This window comes from Denticeps clupeoides, chromosome 18 (genome assembly GCF_900700375.1).
Source record: "Denticeps clupeoides chromosome 18, fDenClu1.1, whole genome shotgun sequence".
NCBI classification, from domain to species: Eukaryota; Metazoa; Chordata; class Actinopteri; order Clupeiformes; family Denticipitidae; genus Denticeps; species Denticeps clupeoides.
In genome coordinates this window covers 16,369,154-16,390,222 of record NC_041724.1, presented here as the reverse complement: position 1 = coordinate 16,390,222, position 21,069 = coordinate 16,369,154, and the positions used below count along the sequence as shown (strand labels likewise).

The window sequence follows — 21,069 nt, the reverse complement described above, 5'->3', positions numbered from 1 at the left end:
TAAGGTTCCTAAGTGCAGCGTGGCCTCCATAATCCTTGAATGGAAGACGTTTGGGACAACCAGAACAACCATTTGGGACAGACATTTGGAAATACCTACAGCTGGCCATCTGGCCAAACTTAGCTATTGGGGGAGAAGAGCCTTGGTGAGAGAGGTAAAGAAGAACCCAAATATCAATGTGGCTGAGCTGCAGAGATGCCGTAGGGAGATAGGAGAATGTCAACCATCAATGCAGTCCTCCACTAGTCAGGGCTTTATTGTAGTGGCTTGATGGAAGCCTCTCCTTGCATGGAGTTTGATAAAAAACACCTGAAGGACTCCAATATGGTGAGAAATAGGATTCTCTGGTCTGATGAGACCAAGATAGAACTTTTTGGCTTTAATTCTAAGCGGTATGTGTGGCAAAACATGCACTGCTCATCACCTGTCCAATACTGTCCCAACTGTGAAGCATGATGGTAACAGCATCATGCTTTGGGGGCGTTTTGCAGCTGCAGGGACAGAATAACTGGTTGCAATTGATGGAAAGTGCGGCCAAGTACAGGGATATCCTTCTACAGAGCACTCAGGACCTCAGACTGGGCTGAAGGTTTACCTTCCAACAAGACATGCTTTGGGGGTGTTTACTATCCAACCTGCCAGAACTGGAGAGGATTCCAAATCCCCTGGATAATCCCCCCACATAACGTCCCACAGTTGACAGTTCATGTCAGAGCACAAACCAAGCATGAAGTCAAAAGAATTGCCTGTAGACCCCCGAGACAGGATTGTCTCAGGGCACAAATCTGGGGAAGGTGGCCTTCATCATCCATCAAGAAAAAGTAGTTCAAAATCATCAGGCCTCTTCCTAAAGCTGGCCAGCCATCTAAACAGAATGATCAGAGGAGAAGGGCCTTAGTGAGGGAGGTGACCTAGAACCCGATGGTCACTCTGGAGAGAACCTTATAGAGGGACAACCATCTTCCCAGCAATCCACCAAAGAGGCCTGTATGATAGAAGGCCAGGCCAGACGGAAGCCAATTTTTAGTAAAAGTCACATGGAAGCCTGCCTGCCTGAAAGACTCTCAGAGCATGAGAAACAAAATTCTCTGGTCCGATGAGACTAACTCTTTGATGTCAAAGCCAGGCTTCATGTTTGGGGAAAAAACAGGCACCGCTGATCACCAGGCCAATACCAGTGAAGCATGGTGGAGACTGCATCATGCAGTGGAAAGATGACTGCAACAAAGTGCAGAGACATCCTGGATGAAAACCTGCTTCAGAGCACTCTTGAACTCATCTTTCAGCAGGACAACAACCCTAAGCACACAGCCAAGATATCATTTCAACCCTGTATATGTCCTTGAGTGGCCCAGCCAGAGCCCTGACTTGAATCCATTTGAACATTTCTGGGGAGATCTTAAAATGGCTGTGCACCGCCGCTTCCCATCTAACCTGATGGAGCTTGAGAGGTGCTGCAAAGAGGAATGAGCCAAACTGGCCAAACGTTTGGCATCATTTCCAAAAAGACTTGAGGCTGTAATTGCTGCCAAAGGTGCATAGACTCTGAGGCTGTGAATACTTTGTATGTGTGATTATGGACATTTTATTTTTAATACATTTGTCAAAACCTCAAGTAAATTTTTCACGTTGTGATTATAGGGTCTTGTGTGTTGAAAAAAATCAATTTAGAGTTTAATTATTTCTTTGGAAAAAGGCTGTAACATAAAATGCGCTGTAAATACTTTCTGGATGCACTATATGTACCTGACAGGTGCCATGTTTCTGAATGATGAATTGTTCAATTTTATTGTAAAGTACACTCACAACCAAAATGGTTTGCAATTTATACTTTAATATAAAGTATTTTACATTTTGCATGTTGATATCTTGCTAACAGTCAACTAGACATTGCTTCAGTGATATATTACATGGTAATGGCACACAATGTGTATTTACCTTCTCTTTTCACATGAGATAATTACCTATGAATTACCCCACGTTGTGCATCACAAAGAAATTCTACAAAGTCTGTAAAGCTGAATATTGTAGTAAATACCATTTTAAAATGGTAAAAGTAAGAATAAATTGTCCTCCAATTCACCCCCAGCAATGTGCACATCACGAAGACACGTTCACATTGAAATATAAAGCAAACAGGAGACCAAACATGAGTTTGACCAAAGTAAATAAACTGCTGCAGTTGGACCACAAAGGAATTTTATCGTAGGCCGTGAATCCAAAACATAAAGCTTAAAAACAATGATCAGCCATAATGCTGGAACCATCCACAGGTCAAGTGAATAACACGGATTATTGTCTTGATACAGTGGTGATTAATTAAACATCAATAGACCAGTAATTTCCTGAAGTTGAAGTGACTTGGGGTTTAAACTCCGCAAGTTGAGGGATTTAGAATTCCCCAGAAGTGGTTTCAGTGTGTGGGGATGAAGGCTAGCCCTTCTGGTCTGATCCTACAGAGGAGCAACTGTAGGACCAATTACTAAAAAAAAAACCTTCATGTTGGTCACAAATTTTTTTCTTGGGTGTTGCCTTTCATCTGGATGTTACTGGATGTTACAATCTACCTAAATCTGTTGGAGACCAACTGTACAATCTGATGGTCTCTTTCAGCAGAATATGAAACACCATAATTGTACAGAAGGCTTTGAGGAATACGATGCAAATAAATTTGACCTCCAAATTCTCCAGATCTTGATCCAATTGAGCATGTATGGGATAAGCTGGAAAACAAGTCTAACCCATGGAGGCCAAACCTCACAAATTAGTGGACTTAAAAAAGCGGCTGCAAAACATCGAAATGGCAGATAATTGGACACCTTCAGAGGTCTTGTGGGATTTTACTGATGCTACACATCCAGCACTATAATGTGAAAAAACACACGAATGAGAGCACAGTAGTTGACTGGACTAACCATCACTATAACTATCAAGGTGACAATGTAGTGAAGCTGCTGGTAGTTGAGTACAGAAAATGCCATGGAAAGTTTGGATTGCACCAGTTAAACATGTGAAATGTACAGTATGTAGGGTGACATATTTACAACATAGCAGGTCATCTCAACATGTAAGGTGTTATTGTGAACACATTAGATATGTTACTTAGATCAATTATATGTATAATATATTTGTACCTGTACAAGGGAAAAAATTAATTTGGGCTTTAAAGATTGTGCAACTTGTGATCTACTATAGCTGCCCAAAGGTAATACAAAGTACCATGTAGCAACTTTTTTTTTTTTGGGTGGAGGGGTGGCGCAATATGACACTGAGACAAATGACAGAAGCCGAAGGCAGTTTAAACCATGAAAGCTCTTTGCTACTGTGAAGCTCACAGGATGGGGCTGGGATGAAGAGAAGGCCTTGAAAACGGTGAGCAAGGGATCCCACCCCAGTAGCTGAAACCGTAGCTGAAGCTGGAAGTCACTGTCCCTGGAGTGCATTTTAAGGCTGAGCTGTAAACAGTCATGGACTGAGTGCACAGTGACTATGTTCTAGAGAAGGATGGCACATGGCAATCAATTTTATATATAATTATATATATGAGGTACTCCCACATCTGCACTGCTGTCATCCTATAAAGAAATATATATTTGTCTGTGTGTGTGAGATATATATGTATATATCACCTTTACACGATGACAGCAGTGCTTATGTAGGAGTACCTCATGTAACAGCAAAGTTATTTACGGCCTGATGATGTACATGTGCCCCTTGAACCAATCAAAGAAACATAATCCTTCTTCTTCCTCTTCTTTTTCTTCCAGCTGGTCCCTTAGGGGCTGTATGGTGGGGGTTTCTCATCTGGAGGGTAGTAAGGTGGCGAGTAGCGTGGAGGGATCATATTAGGCCACATGAGGCTGGCCCCAGACTGAGAGTCGTCTGACAGAGCAGAGGAGTCAGGGTACATACTGCAGGCCTAGACAGTAAGAAATACACAACTAGTCAGAGGTTTGAAACATCTTTAGAGGTGTTTTAATGTTTTATGAAACAGTTCCTTAAGAGTTGCCTTCAGTGAAAGAACACTTTCAGGAAAATCATCCCCATCACAGAAAAAGTTCACTGCTTTGAAGATCCTCAAATATGATTCATTTTATGTAAAAAGGAAGAGGTAATCAAATAGGTAATCATGACAAGAAAAAGGTTAGATGAATTATCAGTACATACTTTTGAGAAATAAAGAAGGTTTTAGCTTTATTTGTGGTGATAACTAGCTGTACCACAGTTCTCCCAGAACAATACCACACTTGCCACAATGGTAAAGTAGTTGTAAGTACACATCTTTAAGTGTTTGTGTAATTGTGGAGTAATTGTGAAGAAGAAGTGGATTAGTTTTACTCTGTGTATCAACACTGGCCAATTTGTAAAGTAAAATCTTGCTTTAAAAACTGCCCATTTAGAAAAGGGGAGAAAAAAAAAGTCAATACCTGCAGGTCATAGGCGGTATAAGGGGGCAAGCAGGGGGCGCTGTTGTAGTAGGAAGTGTAGGAGGTGGTGGGGGCAGGGGGTTCTGGTGGCGCTGAAACCGGTGGAGGCTCGGGCTCACACGTGTCTGCAGCAGCAGCTGGCATCTGACAGAACAGAACAGGCAGTGTGTTCATAAATGCTTCAGCCATTTAAAAACATTATGACAACGTTATATAACACTGCTGGTACACAATAAGCATAACATTTCTCAATAAAACCATAAATAATTCACAATTCTCCACAATGTTCTCATTGTTCTCTCAGATGCTCAATGTCTCAATATTTAAAATAAGGTTTTCAAATAATGTCTCCTAGGATCTTCTTTAAAGAAGGTTGGAGTCTTGTGTGTAGAATTCAGTGTTAATTTAATCCATTTTGGAATAAGGTTGTAACAAGTAAAAAGTGATGCCCTGTGAATATTTTCTTTTTTTACATCTTTTGCACATGGTTGTATATTGACAACTAAAGCCACTTCTTGTATCTCAAGTAGGGTGGTAGTAGCCTAGAATTCAGTGTTAATTTAATCCATTTTGGAATAAGGTTGTAACAAGTAAAAAGTGATGCCCTGTGAATATTTTCTTTTTTTACATCTTTTGCACATGGTTGTATATTGACAACTAAAGCCACTTCTTGTATCTCAAGTAGGGTGGTAGTAGCCTAGTAGGTAACATATTCACCTATGAATCAGAATTGTCCCGGAGAAAGACATTTTAAAGTGTAAATGTATCTCATTTCTTTGAACGAAATAACACATTTTTTGTCTCTATCTTAGTATTCTCAGAAATTTTCTCTTCTGATAAAAGTGCTTGTGCAGAAGTATTCTCCAACACAATCCACAAGCAGGTCCACTCCTGTCCATGCCTGCCCCCTCACCATGTCCTTGAAGCTGCCCAGCACGGCTGCCGTGATGATGCCCAGGAAGAGAGCAATGATGTTGAGGATTGTAGCCGACCACAGCAGGTGGTAGAGGTGCACAACGTCCTGGCAGCTCTGCACTTCTGTGTATTCGTGGTAGCCCCCTCTCACCTCCATCCGGCTGCTGAAAGGTTTAAAGGTGACAGAGAGGAAGAGAAACAGGGTCTGAGTTATAGTTGTTTTTTTCCAGAAATGACCAGTGAGGGGAGCTGCCGTCTGACTGTTATTTCCGATGAACAGACGGAAAAATTAGCGACGCCCTGGAAACGTTGTAAGTCTTTGATCATACTGGGGTGGGGCCACTCCACCACTGCTGAGACTTTAGCAGGATCCATGGAGAGGCCATGGGGGTTGAGTACAAAGCCAAGGAAGGAGGTGCTGGTAGGTGGAAGATGCATTTCTTCCCCTTCATGTACAGGTGATGATTGAGCAACCGTTACACTGAGGTGCCACTGAGCAAAGCACCGTCCCCACACACTGCTACACTGCTCCCTGGGCGCCTTTTACTGCTCACTAAGGGTGATGGGTTAAATGCAGAGGACACATTTCACCGTATGCACCATGCGCATCATGGGTCTCCGGGCCCCTGGCAAGCGGCAGAGTTTTCCAGCAACCCCAGAGATTGCTGCATTTCTGCGCATTAACGTGCATAATCAAGGCTGTCCAAGCTGCGTTGGTTCCTCCGTGGCTGGAGCAGGGGTGAGCGGGGGTGCTTGTTGTGTTGCCGGTCTAAAGCTGTGGCAAGCTTTATGAGTTTGTTGAGTGTGGTTCCCCTGTTGCGGTTCACCAGCTCGTGCTTGAGATCTTCTCGTACTCCCTGGTGATGGAGAGTGCGCTCTCCTCCCATCCACTCTCAATAGCCAGGCTGCGAAACTCAATCGCATATGAGTCCACGTCTCTATGTCCCTGTCGTAGATTGAGGAGTTGCCAACTAATTAATGAGATGTCTGTCGGGCGTTGGGGAGCGTGTCTGCCCCCTGCTGGCGTGGTGGCGTAGTGTGTGCCATGACAGGTTGGTCCACAAGGAATACTAAGATGCAGGGTGGGGTCCTGTACACTGCATGTCACAAGAAGTCCTTTTACTGTGCACTGACAAACTTCTAGTTGCTGGTTGTCTCTCTTGAAAGACAATCAGTGAAAGCACCCTTTTTTTATAGCACAGCACATGCTAGGCCACCAGTTGAGTTGGCAAAATGGCCCAGATGCATTTGATTTCACACTCTAGCCACACATGGCCCAGAACCAACAAATCCAGTTTAAAAATGGAACTAATAAAAATGCTAAATAAATTCATGACTGAATCATCAACACCATAGAGAGAGAGAAACAGAAGCACACACGCACTTGCCACAGTGGTATAGTTCACAGCAATAACATGTGTTGCTCCTCACACGTAGGTTACAGGACATCCGAGAGGCAGTCTGACACAGGACCTGTACAAACACACAAACACTCAACACCAGTATGGGCAAAATATGGCACAAAAATATCTTGAAGAAGATACTCACGTCTTTGTCAACAGCAAACACATTGGTATAGTACTGGCACCGACCAGCATACAAAGGCCTGAGGTCCTGTGAGACATCAGTGGGGATAAACATTGTAGACATGGCACTACACATGAAGCACAATAAGTATTTGGGTAAAGGTACTCACTATGTGCCTGGCTGCAAAAACACCATCAACAATGGCACAGCAGAAGGCTGCAACCACACCGAAGCTGATAAACACAATGGAGGCTACCAACTGTAAAAAAAAAAAAAAAAAAAAAAAATTCAAAGAACATCAAAAATTCATAATGTTATTCAAAAACACCTTAGTTTTGCCTGGATAATATACATCTATATTGTAAACCATTCATCGTGCTATTCTTTATTCTATTACTAAAAAATTAATTAGACTAATTTAATATGGACAATATTATTTACTCTATATAACTTTACTGTTTCTTTTTTAAACATTGTATTGTTTTTTACACTATAGATTTTAATGTACTGCTTGGGCTAGCCTAGCAGAACAGAGACTTCTTTCTGTGTGTTAATGCAGTTGGCCTGTAAATGTGATTCTGGTTCTGTACAGCATTCTGGGTCATGCCCCGTGTGGGAGACATTCATTAATTGTTAGCATTTAGCATGTCTCAGCGAGAGCAAAGATAGAGTTAGTGGGAATGGATTATATCAGGGTTGTTAACACTAGTTCTGAAACTAAAAAAAGTATTTTCATTTCTGGATTGTTAATCATTAGACAAGAGTCTCTGGAACACTTGACACGAGTGTAATTATTATTTCTGTTTTTGAACAAACCACAATGAAAACATTTCAAATTCAATTCATGGAAGCTACACAGTGAGGGCTGACAATCAATACATATCTGGTTTATTAAAGTATTGTTGTCCAATATCACTCTGTAAAAATGTATTAGTCTTCACCATGATTAATGATGCCATCAATCATTCATAACAAAATTTTGGATCTCATGGTTTGATTTTCCGCATCAAACATTATTTGCTGATATGTATTTGTTTGTGCAACATCTTTCAGTGAAATATCCATTCATTATATAATACATTTGATCTGTCTACCCCTACTTTTGCTGCAGTAAGCAAATTATCCTTCACGTTCAGTTAGACATGGATTCAAGAGCTGAAGGTAAGTGAGCCATTCAAAATACTGTCATTCTGGGTCAAAGCATTATGATTTACTTCAGTGTTCTTTACATTAGTCAAGCCCCCCCAGTGACAGCTATGTTCTGAAATCCATCCTTGTGTGGTCGACCTCATACACCTTCCTTTATACCCAAAGTAGTTTTCAGGCCTGCCCTTCTCTTAAATTTATAAGCATAAACCAGTGAGTGGCACTTATTCCCCTCTGACTACCATCTCACATTCCTGCCCGGAAACCCAGCCTCCTCCTCTTACAGCAGGCTATTTCTGGGTGCTTCTCTAAAGAAACCCATGTTCTGATACTCACTCCCCACTCCTCCCACAACCCAAATGTATATAAACAAATGCACAAGTAAATGAGTATTTTTAGTGTAGTTATTTTTAATAACAGCACCAGAATTTTAAAAAGTCTTTGTGTGAGCAATGAACACGGGAAAAGGATGCCTAAACTAAACTAAAAACTAAAAACCTCTTACCATCTGTCTCTTGTTTTCAATCAAATGGGCTCCAATTATCCCAAGAAAAGAGCCAAACCCAAGCTGAAAATAAAAACAGAATATAACATGGGCCCCATAATGATATCATACAAAAATATCAGAGTAAACAGCAAAACGAATTTAGTCAAGGTAAGTATATGACAAGATTAACAGTTTTAAAAATACAGCAAATTGTTCACACTCAACCAAACCAGAACTGAAATGGTCAGTGGCATTTTGTTTGCCTCTGGGCCCACATGAAAAATCCAAAATATATCTGGCCTCATAAATTGAATGAGATTTTTTTCCCCTCATTTTAATTTTTTGTTGCAGAACCTTCGCGTTCAGCTACGCCCCTTTGCAAGAGTAAAAACAAGCACTTGAAATACAACTCCTCAAATATGCTTATTTAGCTTCTAGCATGTACCCTAAGGTTCTAAACATGTCTCCCTATTCCATTTTAACTGGCATTCCAAAGGCAGCATTGTAAGTATGGTAACCAAACCTTTTGACATTTATACATTACTTTACACCCAGCAACTGCACTCTGTATACCTGTGCAATGTAGGTCAACAAAAAAAAATCATGAACTTCCAAATTCAAGGTTAGTAACCATATTATTATTTTTTAATTCTAGGTTTACTTTACCACATATAAACCAATACTAATAAAAGTGGTTCAGTTCTGAGAATGTCAGAAGATGACTGTAACAAAATTGTTGAGCTAAAATTTCCTATTTTCCACGTCTAAAACCTTTACATCTGCAGTCATTGATTAAAACAGTTAGCTTTTGATTTGTTAATATCTGTTAATATTTTCTTTTACTCTAGTCTTGATGACTGACTCCATATAGAGATGACTGACTCCATATAAGACTTCCAATTGAAATCATGTCTCAAGCAATGTTTTGGGGGACTAAACCAATACTATCTAATTAAATCCCCCCCACACATAGAAAGTACTCACAATAACCCCAGGATAGTAGCCTCCAACAGTAATGTTCTGTGTCCTTGTAGTCGCTGCAAGCCCAAAGACCAGGATAAGCACAGAGACGACAAGCAGCATCCCAGTGACGATAATGGACTTCCTCTTTCTTCGCTTGAATGAACCTGTTGGCAACAGGACATCCTATTAGACATCAATTAGACTTCATCTTCAGTTTTATATGGACATTCACTGACTACTCATTTTAAATTCATTATTCATACTCTTTCCACCCATTATCCAAAATCACTGACACTGACTGCTTCACAGGGCTGAAGACATTCTACAGCAATATCAAACTGGCTCATTTATTAATGTGCAATTTTTACATTTGGTAGAAGGTTATGGTGCAGATTTCACTCTTTTTTCAGCCAATTTTAACAAGGCTTTACAAAAACCATTAAACTTTGAAAATGATTGTTTGTTCATTTGAATGATTGACAAGCAACAAATGAAAACTAACATATGCTTATAATATGCTGATATAAACAAAAACATACTAAAAACACAGCATGTTAATAACTAAAAACCTTAAAGTATGCACTAAAATGAACTTTAAATGAACTTTTGTGAAATAAAAAGATCCTAGAGCAATGAGTACTTAATCTGTTTTACTACGAGACAGTTTTTTGTTTTCCTTTCTATTCATGAAATCTGGCTGTGAAAACAAGCAGACAGATGAAAATCACAGCTGGTCTGGGATAAACAACGACTCCCTCGTTCGTACTTCCATGCGAACGCACTTTTTACACGCTCCCTTACGACCGCGTGGGTTCAACCGTTACGCACAAAACAACAAAAAAAGAGACACGTCGCCTGCTGTGTCATGTCACAAAAGAAGCGGCGTGTCCCCAAAACGTACAGTATAGGTTTGTGGTTTCAGAAACGAAGGATCGTTTTAAAACCAGGGAGCGAATATCCCCCTAACACCATCATTTCAAGAGGGGGGTGGGATTACCACTGGAACCTAGCGCCGGTAGATTTACCGTCTATACATCGGTGGCAATATTTACGGGATCTATCAGGCAACGTTTCCCTGCGTTATACAGCTCATCGTTCACAATAATATATCTATTGGTTAAAAACCTGCAGCGGCACCTCCAGAAAATGACACCAACCAAAGGACAGTTTTTAACTTTGCAATAAATCCCCGACTTCCTTATTGCTGCCCGTCTAACCACAACGACGCTTTAATTTAAACATTAACAATGGGTTTAAAGAAGTGAGGGCCTAGAATATTTTCTCTTCTTTATATTGAAGTCAACCGAACGAAGGAAAAACGAACGAAGATGAAACAGAAATCCGCTAAACGGGCGATTCGCGGACGATCCCGTGGTTTCTGCATTGACCTTGCCCACGTACCCACTGCATCGGAGAGAGTTACTCCACTGGCTTGCGGATTCAGTCCTGCAGGCATTTTGGCTCACACACGTGAGGATCAGCCGAATTCGACTTGTGGTTAGAAGAAGAGGAAAAATATGAATCTGCCATCACACAGTCTACAGTTAAGCGCTGTGTACAAACGCCTCGCTGGGGGGCGGCATTGATGACCCCTCCCTTCACGCTGCCAGGGATGTCCCGTTTGCTTTGGTGCGCGGAGTGGACATGTCCACCGCACGCGTCCCGTCGGCCGCGGCGACCCTCGGCTAGCGGAAGCACAACTGCGCATGCTCCCCACGCTCCCGCTACCCTTCCGTGTGGAGCACGCAACGAACGGCTGACGTGTACATATCTAACCGATCTGTGGAAGGAATCTTTTACAAATGGATCGTCTTGGATCGTTTGCTGGGGCTTATTTGTCAAAGTTGTCCAGCAGTCCTTTTTTTTTTAAGTCAATCGTTTTAACTTCAAATCACGAAACAGCACCACCTGTTGGCAAAGAATGTGTACAGCAGGGACCGTGGTTTTCTGCAGCATGTTCATAGTAAATGAGCGAGAATATCAACACACAGAAAGAGAATTATGTTTCCGTTTGTTGATGGACGCAAATTAGACTTTTTCTAACAAGGCTTACAGTTTGATTCGGAAAGGATTGTCCTATACAACTCCACCTACCTATACTACCCACAATGCAGGGCCTGTAAATAATTGTATGTTTTATAAGATGGTTGTACGATTGATTCGCATAAACAATTTTGATGACAAATATAGCAGTATACAAAAACGATTGCAATATTTCGCCAGACGTTGCACTATTTAGTCGGTATCACTAATATGTATATAGTTCGGCGGATAGAAGTTAAGGTCTACATCAAAAACAATGATGTAACTTATATTACATATTTTACATTTAATTAAACTAGAATTACAAAAAAAATACCTGTACGTAAACGTACATATTGAAACGCGTCAAGGAAACGTTTTTGAAACACATCTGTATTTCATTTAACCGTTTTACCTTTCTTCTATTTTCTGGTGTACTTTTCTGCACTTTTGTTCTATGCTAGTTTTTTATTTTTAACCGGAAACATGCGGGAATTCAATCATGTCCTTCAGACGCCAAAAGCCAATAAGGCTCTTAAGTCCAAGCGCTTGGTTTAAAAAAGAATGAAGAAGAAGAGGAAAGAAAAAGGGGAGATTTTCCATGACGCCATTTCTCTTTTCATGGTAGGAAAAAAACGCGGCTCCTCAAACTAACTGAGCTCAACGTGACCAGGATACTGATCACCCAACTCGGTAAACTCTCCCAACCTGGGATCCCCACTGGCAACTATTCCACTTTTCGGTGCAGGGTTCCGCTAATCTGTAACGCTGTCCCAACACACGACATCTCGAAAAAAAGTAAAATAAAAAAAAAATTAAAAAAAGCAACAATTACTAAACATCCTCAAAGCAAAAAAGCTGGACAGTTCTGCAAAGGATATTTTCATGCAAAACACACAATGCAACGCAGCATGCACAATGCACCTCTGGACATTTAAACATCTGCCGCCAATATCGCACGCTGGTTACGGTTTTTTTTTTTTTTTTGGTTTCTTTTACGCACTTTGGGTCGCCTTCGCATCGGCAGGCAACGGGGCTGGTTCGTGCGTGTGCAGAATTCCGCCGAACAGCGATCCTCGCCGTTGCCAAAACTTCCTCGGGGATTAAAAAAAAAGCGCCCCTGTACATTCTCTCCCACCCCCACTTTCTCGCTTCGGCCGAAAACTCATTCACTATGATGCTCGCTTAGTGGCCAAGAGGTCCTCGTCCCCTGCTCGCGCTGCGTGGGCAAAAGCACTCGGATGCGAGCGGACAGAAGCTTCTGAGCGGACCAGAACTCGTGCGATCGGGCCCACTCTCTCCTCGAAGACGTCGGCTAAACCAATCCGGTACCAATTTCGCCTTAGTTTATTTATTCATTTATTTCGCCGTTTTGTAACTTGCAGGTAGATTTACCACAAATGCATATTGATATGAGTCGAGACTCCCCCCCCCCCCCCCCCCACCCGCGTGGATTCCCCGAAATATGGAGGTTTGCTGTAATATGCACGCTGTCGCTGCTGCAGGACGTGGCGCTTAGTGGGTTCGGCGGGGACGGTCGTGTGTGTGATTGGTTTAACAATTACCCTTTTTCTCTGTGAAGAAGCATGGAGCCCAACACCACCGCGGGCGGGGCAGAGGAAGAGCTCCGTGAAAACGTAGCGCCCAAAGCGGTGAGTTCATTCAGAGTTTTTTTTTTTTTTTTTTTGCGCGCGTCGAATACAATTTTATAGCCCATGCTTCAAAACATGTTTAAATGTAGGTGAAAGCTTTCCAGAAGGATATAGATCAGTGCTCCTCTATAACTTTTCACGAGTACCACCTCCCAAAATATTGGTTTCTCCAAGCTTTCACCATTTTACTCACCAGGCAATTTCATTCATGCACAGAATTGCCATTGCAGCAATGTAAATAAACCAAACAAACCTGCTGACAGTAGTATTATGGTAAAGTAGTAAAAAACAATGAACTCATAAGCATAAATTAGATTGCTTAGTTTCAAAGAGCATATTTTTTGATGTCTGAAAGGCGAGAAAACACATTAAACAAACGACACATTTTTTACTTATTTTAAGTGTAATATGAATATTACTTTCTACTGATTGTTATTGTTAACAACACTGCCAAACACACAGCAAGTGAGGATATTAACTGTATTGCATATTAAGAATAATTTCTACAGTTCAGCGGTGGATATTTGCAAGAATCTCAGAATCTCATGTCGTACCACCAGAGGGAGCTCGAGTACCACCAATGGTATCACAGTTTGAGAACGAAGTACACAGAGGATTAATGAAGGCAATGTAATAAAGAATGTTCAGTTTGCATAGCTAATGTGGATTGTTCATATAGAGCTGACCAGTGGGAAACAACAAATGAACTAGAACTGCAGATCCGTTTTAATGGTGATCATCTGATCACTTTATGAAAATAATTTATAGTTTGTCGTGTGCACTAAGTGAAAGAAATTAAACAAATGAGATACAGCGTGTGAAATGTGAGTGTGTTGTAGCGTGTGTTCTTCATTTGTGTTTGGGGGTTGTGGCTCATCTTCAGTGGACCTGGTGTCCCCGGTGGTCCGCTGAGGTCTCTGTTTGTTGGCTGTGCGTTGGGACCCAGGGCCCAGAGTCACCCATGGAACATCTGGTTTGCGCGTGATCATGTCGTCCTTGTGCAGTTGCTGCTTGGTGTGCTGAGGTTAGCTCTCCCAACGAGGGTCACCAGGGTCAAAAGGGCCTCCTCTGTCTTCAGCTGCCAGTAGGGCCACATCAAATTCCAAAGAAAAACACAATGCAGTGGGAAAAAAGTCATAATTTATTACACAAGTTTGTTTTTGGTGACAGGAATCAGTGTGTCTTTCTCATGGGTTGGGTTCTTGTGAACCAGTGTGGACCATGTAGCCTTGTGGAGCACCTGATTGTTGTTTACACTTTCTAGACCGCAGGAATCCAAAAATATTGCCTAATAACCAATGGAACTCTGGGAGCATTGGGGCTAGTTAGGCAGAGACAGCGGTGCTATACAGACAGTCTTGTCAGTCTCACTGGCTCCTCTCCACCAGCAGCCTCTTCGCCGACAGGCCTCTGAAGGGCACCGACACCACGAGCTGGCCGAAGCCATGGAGGTGGAGCAGGAAGGCCTGGTGGAGCACCAGCCGCTGGAGCAGGACGACCTGAATTTTGAGCGCTGGAAGCCCAAGCCAAAGCCCAAGAGGACCCTACATGAGCAGATTGATTCCTTGAAGAGATACCTATGGAACCCAGAGACCAAGGAGTTCATGGGCCGTTCAGGCAAAAGCTGGAGTGAGTAGGAGAGGGTGACAACTTAAGGGTAGAGTTCAATCAAGGTATTTTATTGTGTAAAAATGTTTTTACTCATCAAGAAAATTCTTTGTATTATATCACTATGATTTAACCATTTATTAAAATGATCTATCTAATAATGATAACACTAATAGTAATACAAATCATATATATATAGCCTTTTTAATTAAAAAAACATTATTGTACAGTCATCCTGTAGAATAGTTTCACTGATTTGTGTGCTGCATTGTACTAATAAGCTCATTTCAGCGCTCCCTTCAAGACTTTTTCAGTGACAGAACTGGAAAGTGATGCAGCCGGTGTACATCATTTTGCTAAAATGTTTTATTACAAATGTAGTTGAAGGGTTACTCCTTTCTGTCCTGGAAACTGTCCTGGGAAAGTCTGGAAAACAAAAGTGGAAATCCAGAATATTTCATTCAGTTGTTTTAGATTTATTTGTCTTTTTAAAAAAGTATTTTTTTGTTGGACAGAATAGTGAAAGAACTAGAGCCGATCTTCTTGGTCGCTAAAGGAAATGTGTGTGTGTGTGTGTGTGTGTGTGTGCTTGTGCTTACAAGTGTGTATGCAGCTTCAGTGTTTAGATAGGTGCACAGATCATTTAGAAGAAATCTTGACAAAAACAGACTGCCTGGGGAATGGTCCCCAGTGGGGGTGCACTGTCACAGGCCATGTGCTGGCCAGAAATCACATTCCCCTACCGTGCCTTCCCCTGCTCCTTTCCCAAAGCCCTTACGACCCCAGGCCGTCTTCAACATGCTTGTGGCTTCAGAGAGCTGGCCCAAACATGGAACCACACACGCGTAATTTTTTTTTCCACGGCTCTCTCCTTCCTTCCCTATCTCGGTCCCAGCCTTGAACACTCACTTGACTTGGCTGGATCCACTTCCCGGGAAGGTTTTGCAGAGTCACTGATGATGGCACAGCCACTAGTTCCACAGAATCCCTCTTGGCTGCCATATGCCAACCCTCCCATGAGTGTTTGCACATAACAAAATAATAGAAACCCCACAAAATGTACCTTATGACCTGTATAGATTTTTCTAAGTAACAAAATGTATGCTGCATATACAACAAATTTGTAGAAAAAAAAACTCCAGCTGCCTTTCTTGAAAAATCAGGCTGAAGCAGTGTTCTGCAAGCTTAGGCCAGTGTACACCTTGTCTCCCTCTTTCCTGTAACCGGAGCGGAGGCCGGGTCTGTGATGTGTGTTCGTTGAATAGAAAGTGTGGAGGGGAGACACAATGCCAGAGTGGGGTGATCGAGCTCCTTGGAGCTGGCCCTGGTCTGTATGGCTGCAAAAGACTGTCACTCTGATGGCAACCGGAGGTTCGCTCTGTCCTCCAGTGAAAGGACAGCTGGGAGAATTCTCACTGGGCTAGAACAGAAAGGCCTTTGTGGCCTGGGGACATAAGAGCTGGCTGCAGCAAGTCCCTGTGAAATTGTCTGCACTGCGAAAGCCTCTAGGTTTTGGAGACAAGTTTTTGTCTGATCAGTTACTAATAGACAGTTAATTGAAAATTAAAGATGAATGGTCTGCGCTGGCTTTTATTATGGAATCAGTCAAAGGGGCCTTGCGACAAGATGAGGCCATACGCCAGACAACTGACCCGAATAATTTCTACTTCTTTGAAACAGTAGAATGTTATCTCTGCAGAGATCCTACTAAACTTGCTTTTTAGTGAAGATTTCTGAAGCTACTGAATCAGAATTGAACAGCGAGAAATAAAAGTGCAAACTACCACCTCAAAACGTCTTTTATAGTGTGCACCATAAAGTGTTTTATTATGTGTAACCGGGAAATGAAGCTTGCCTTTAAGTTACTGTTTAAAAATCTATCTTGTGTGATAGGATCTGATGTGGCCTGCTGTAAAGGCAACAGAGGCACATATTTTTGTGTGTATACACACAATTCTTTCTGATGTTCGGTTCTGCAAAACGATGTATAAACTGTAGAGACGTCATAGTCCATGTGTGTATCATAGATTTAAAATAATTTAGCTAGCCAATGTTAATCAAATGTGGAGCTGGTCTGGAGCTTTTCTTTAGTTGTTGACAGTACTGAAGTCAATTTAGTGAACTGTTTTTCAAGGGAACACTTCACTATGTTTGGCAAAGTCTGTCATTCCTTTTTTTCTTGTTCAATATGTAACAGGTCAAAACTAGGAAATGAGCAACACATTGCTAGCTTTGTGGGGAAATGCATGACTAAAATATCAAAACATATACACATATGCATTTGTGAATTAATTTATTGAAACACATACTTCCTTTTGCAAAATATTATTTGGCCATAAACACACAGATGCAATATATTTAATGAGAAATACATACGTTTAATACCAGTTTTTATTAAAATCTTAAATCGTGTAATCGTGGAAATAGTTTTATCGCCAATGTTTTGTACTCATGATTAATTTAATAGTTATTAAAGACAGTCTGCCAAAATATTGTTGTGTCAAACTAAATCACACAAATACTTAATACCTTTGTACTCAAAAAGAAGTTTAAAGGGAGGACATACTTTTACTGGAGTAATATTTCAACTTTACCCTTAAGTATACGGTTCATGTACTTCATCCATTACTGATTGTCATATTGACGTAATAATTATATACTTTTCCACCAACAATACCTGAAGTGCTATTGGGTGAAGATGGTGAATCTAATGTTATTAAAATCTTTGGTAATTGTAGAGGCTCAGGAAATGATGATGGAATGTTGCACAATAGTGACAAAAATGAAAATCTCACTCCATTTATTGTGTGGTTGCTCCAAAGGCCTCATCCTCCTGTTCTATTCGGCATTGTACATCTTCTTGGCAGCCATGTTTGCTGCTTGTATGTGCTGCCTAATGTGGTCCATCAGCCCTTACAAACCTACCTACAATGATAGAGTGATGCCGCCAGGTAATTATGTACATGTTTATTATGAATCTGCCTAGAGAACTTTACTCTTCACCAACCCCAAGCTGTAATAAATGTATCGGTTGTTTGAGGTTAACAATTAGCCATTTTATTTAAGATTTTTTTTTTAAACATTTTCTTAAAAAAAAAATCAACCAGGTATTCCCTATGTCTCTTTTTTCCCCCCTCTCTTGTCGTGAAGGCATGATGATGTTTCCCCACGTCGGAGGCTTTGACATTGCATTTAATGCCTCTGACCGGAGCTCCTGGATCAAGTATGTGAAAGCTCTGGAGACCCACCTAAAACGTGAGTGCAGCCTGCATGTTCACGTGACTACGATTGTCATGCAAATGAGTGGATGCCTGCGTGTTTGATGCCCTTGTACTGTGTACTTCACAGTAGCCTCAGCTTCACAGCTGCGCTGTTTAATGTGTGTCGGACCTTTGAAAAGAAAGCATCGAGACTGTTTATTTGAATGGAGGTAAACTCCATTTTTCACTCTAATCTGCTCCCCACTGCCCCTCCTCTTTTTTTACCATTGCAGCCCACAGAAAAGGACTGTGGGGGTTGGGGTGGTGGCTGGGGGCTGAGAGTATCCAGAGAGGGATAGCCACCCTGGGCCTGCCTTTGTGTGGGTCTGCTTGGACCAGAGGCCACAGCAATCTGCCACTGTTTGGCTTATTTATGAGTACCCCCCCTCCCTTTTCCTGCCCCTCTTTTCACCCTCCTTCTTTTCTCTCGCTCCGCTTCTTTCTCAGCGTATGACGACTCTGTTCAGGAGAAGAAGAACATCCCTTGTGAGCAAGACAAATACTTCATGCAGGAAGACAAAGAGGAGAGTGCAGAAAGGAAGGCATGCCAGTTCAAGAGGTCCTGGTTGGGAGAGTGCTCAGGGATCACAGATCGACACTTTGGATACTCTCTGGGAAAGCCCTGCATCCTCCTGAAAATGAACCGGGTGAGAAGCCACACAGGGAAGGTAGCCAGTGGGTTCCAGTGACTTACATATACAGACTTATATACAGCGCAGTTGTGCAGTCCAGCAGTGGACTGAGCCATTTCACATTTAACCCTTAAGGCAAAAACCAAGCCACTGAACTCTGATTAGGCTGCTTAGTGGTACACCTAGTGGTAACAGTGGGTAATGCAGGGTTTCTGCACTAAATATAAAATAATATAATTTACCATTTTCAAATTTCGAATTAGTCTGGGAAAGGAAATAAAGTTGTATTTCCAAACTAATGTGAATTAGTTGCTCTGATTTCAGTTTGGAGTAAAAATGTGAATTTGAACTGTGTAAGAACCCAACTTTTGCCAAGTTATTGTATAGCCCTTCGAAAAGTTGCCATGTCAATCTGATTTTTGCAGATTCTTGGCTACTTACCTGGTAAAGGTGTTCCTGTAAATGTGACCTGCACACTTAAGGTACCTGTCTAAACTCACAGCATTCATTTGGAATGAAATGTTTTATGATTTAACGTGGAGATCACATGATTTTTGTTTCAGAAAGAGGGAACAGGAAGCATAGGTGAACTTGAATTTTTTCCAAAAAACATCTTCAACCTGATGTACTACCCTTACTACGGGAAACAGAGACATGTGAGCACATCCAGCCATTAAAACATATCTCAGGTCAGTCATGGTTATAAAGGCGGCAGCAAATTTCACTTTGTTCTTTCTCCTCCACCCCCAATCACAGGTAAACTACACATCTCCCGTGGTGGCGGTGAGATTCCCTTATCTTCAGTATGACACCCACCTGCAAGTACAATGCAAACTCAACGGCAAGGGCATCATAAACGATTCCCCAACTGACCGCTTCCTGGGGAGTGTTACCTTTTCTCTCGAAGTGGGCGCATAGTTGCCCCTAATCGGCGTCCCCGCCACAGTCGGCCAAGTTATGAATGTCGGCAAATGAAACCCAAAAGCACATCATGGAGAAAATTGCTTGATCAGTAGACACCCCCATTCCACCTCACTCTATTCCTGCAACTATTTCAGTTGTTTGGGAACTCCCACTGGTAGTTTGCAGAGCCTGACAATTTAATGCTGTAGGCCAACTTCAACACACAACACCAGAATCAACCGCATGGGCTGCAAAATTGTGCCTGCAAATGCATATCCAATTTATTCTAGGTAAAGTAGCATTTAGTCTAGATAATTGTTTTTAGCATTTTTAAAGAGAAAAAAAATTACTGCCATGTATGGTAGGTTGTAGCTAATATGTCACACACAGACATTTCACATAAAACCTAGAGGTTGCTGTACAGTTTGGAAAAGAGAAATCTTGCACAATTTTGTTGTTGTTTTCATTTTGAACCACTGCCAGTTTTAGCCATGCGGGCATTTGCTATAATGGGGCCTTTTATGTAAACTTGCATTGCTGACCCGAGCTGGCAGAGACCCATCTGGGTGCACAGCAAAGGTGGCTTGTGTGACAACAGTAGCTTGTCGTTTTTTTATAGTTCAGGGCTCCATAAACATTTTATACACGTCTCGTGATATCTTACTCCTTACTTCGAACAGGCGTTACACCATCTTAAAAAAAGAAAAAATGTCCAACAGTGACCTCTGTATTAGAAAATTATGCAGATCATTATTTTCCATAGAGTTCAGTTGTACTGTACCGGAGTCTGCTTACTCCTTTAAAACAAGATAACAGGCTGCAGTGGTTTAGAATTAATCATTCCTATATTTTTATATATATATAATATATATAGTTTTAACTATATAGAATTTTTTTCTAATACATAATTGTATAACTGTGCCAACAGCAGATTCATGCCATGATATAGATTAAAGGAGGCAACAAACCAAGACTAGCAACAAACCTGTCTCTGCAAATTAGACACACACAAGCCACTAAAAGCTAGAAAAAAAAACCCAACACACACTCTCTCTTTGTCATAGTTGTTCTCTTATGAAATACCTGAAGGGATTCAGACAATATTATTTATTAATAGTATTTGAAAATGTTGACAAGGAACAATCAAACATTAACTGTGATGGGATAGGTGTACACTGGCAACTGCTTAACAGCTTGGTGATTCAGCATTGAAATCTTCACTGGCGGACCGAAAAAGTGTGCAAAAACACATTTTACAGAGGAGCACACGTAATGTCATAGTGATGTAAACAATAAACATGGAACTGAATTAACTCATTTAAACTCTGTTTATTGGACTAACATGTCTGGTTTGCCGAAGGAAGCTGGTCTTAAGATGAGACATGCTGTGCATGTCTTTTTTTGTCCCTTATTGCAAATTCTTTACTGCACTTGTGACTGTCATATATCTGATAACATTCGTAGCACATTACCTTTATTTCAGGCCAAAGGGTACCTCTGTTGACTGAGACAGATGCCAAAATGAAT

At 41.4% G+C, this 21,069-nt stretch overlaps 2 protein-coding genes across 4 annotated transcripts; one reads left to right on the top strand and one right to left on the bottom strand.

Annotated features, from left to right (window-relative positions):
• Positions 1 to 3,190: 3,190 nt before the first annotated feature.
• Positions 3,191 to 12,632, bottom strand: tmem255a (transmembrane protein 255A). 2 transcript variants are annotated; one of them, XM_028959526.1, is made up of 9 exons: positions 12,491 to 12,632; positions 9,487 to 9,629; positions 8,521 to 8,583; positions 7,039 to 7,128; positions 6,891 to 6,956; positions 6,727 to 6,815; positions 5,341 to 5,506; positions 4,428 to 4,571; positions 3,191 to 3,919 (listed from the first exon to the last, which is right to left on the bottom strand). In XM_028959526.1, exons 2-9 carry the CDS (start codon positions 9,583 to 9,585, stop codon positions 3,776 to 3,778), a joined length of 861 nt encoding a protein of 286 aa, XP_028815359.1. In that variant the 5' UTR covers positions 9,586 to 9,629; positions 12,491 to 12,632; the 3' UTR covers positions 3,191 to 3,775. The 2 variants fall into 2 exon arrangements, with proteins under 2 accessions (XP_028815359.1, XP_028815358.1); XM_028959525.1 differs by lacking the exon at positions 12,491 to 12,632 and adding an exon at positions 10,867 to 11,200.
• On the top strand, positions 12,630 to 20,859 carry atp1b4 (ATPase Na+/K+ transporting subunit beta 4). 2 transcript variants are annotated; one of them, XM_028959524.1, is made up of 9 exons: positions 12,630 to 12,815; positions 13,073 to 13,139; positions 14,531 to 14,768; positions 17,570 to 17,698; positions 17,898 to 18,002; positions 18,455 to 18,654; positions 19,065 to 19,121; positions 19,203 to 19,295; positions 19,396 to 20,859. In XM_028959524.1, the coding sequence occupies exons 2-9, from the start codon at positions 13,074 to 13,076 to the stop codon at positions 19,555 to 19,557; spliced, it is 1,050 nt and encodes a 349-aa protein (XP_028815357.1). In that variant the 5' UTR covers positions 12,630 to 12,815; position 13,073; the 3' UTR covers positions 19,558 to 20,859. The 2 variants fall into 2 exon arrangements, with proteins under 2 accessions (XP_028815357.1, XP_028815355.1); XM_028959522.1 differs by having other exon boundaries at positions 12,631 to 12,815; positions 13,070 to 13,139.
• Positions 20,860 to 21,069: the final 210 nt, after the last annotated feature.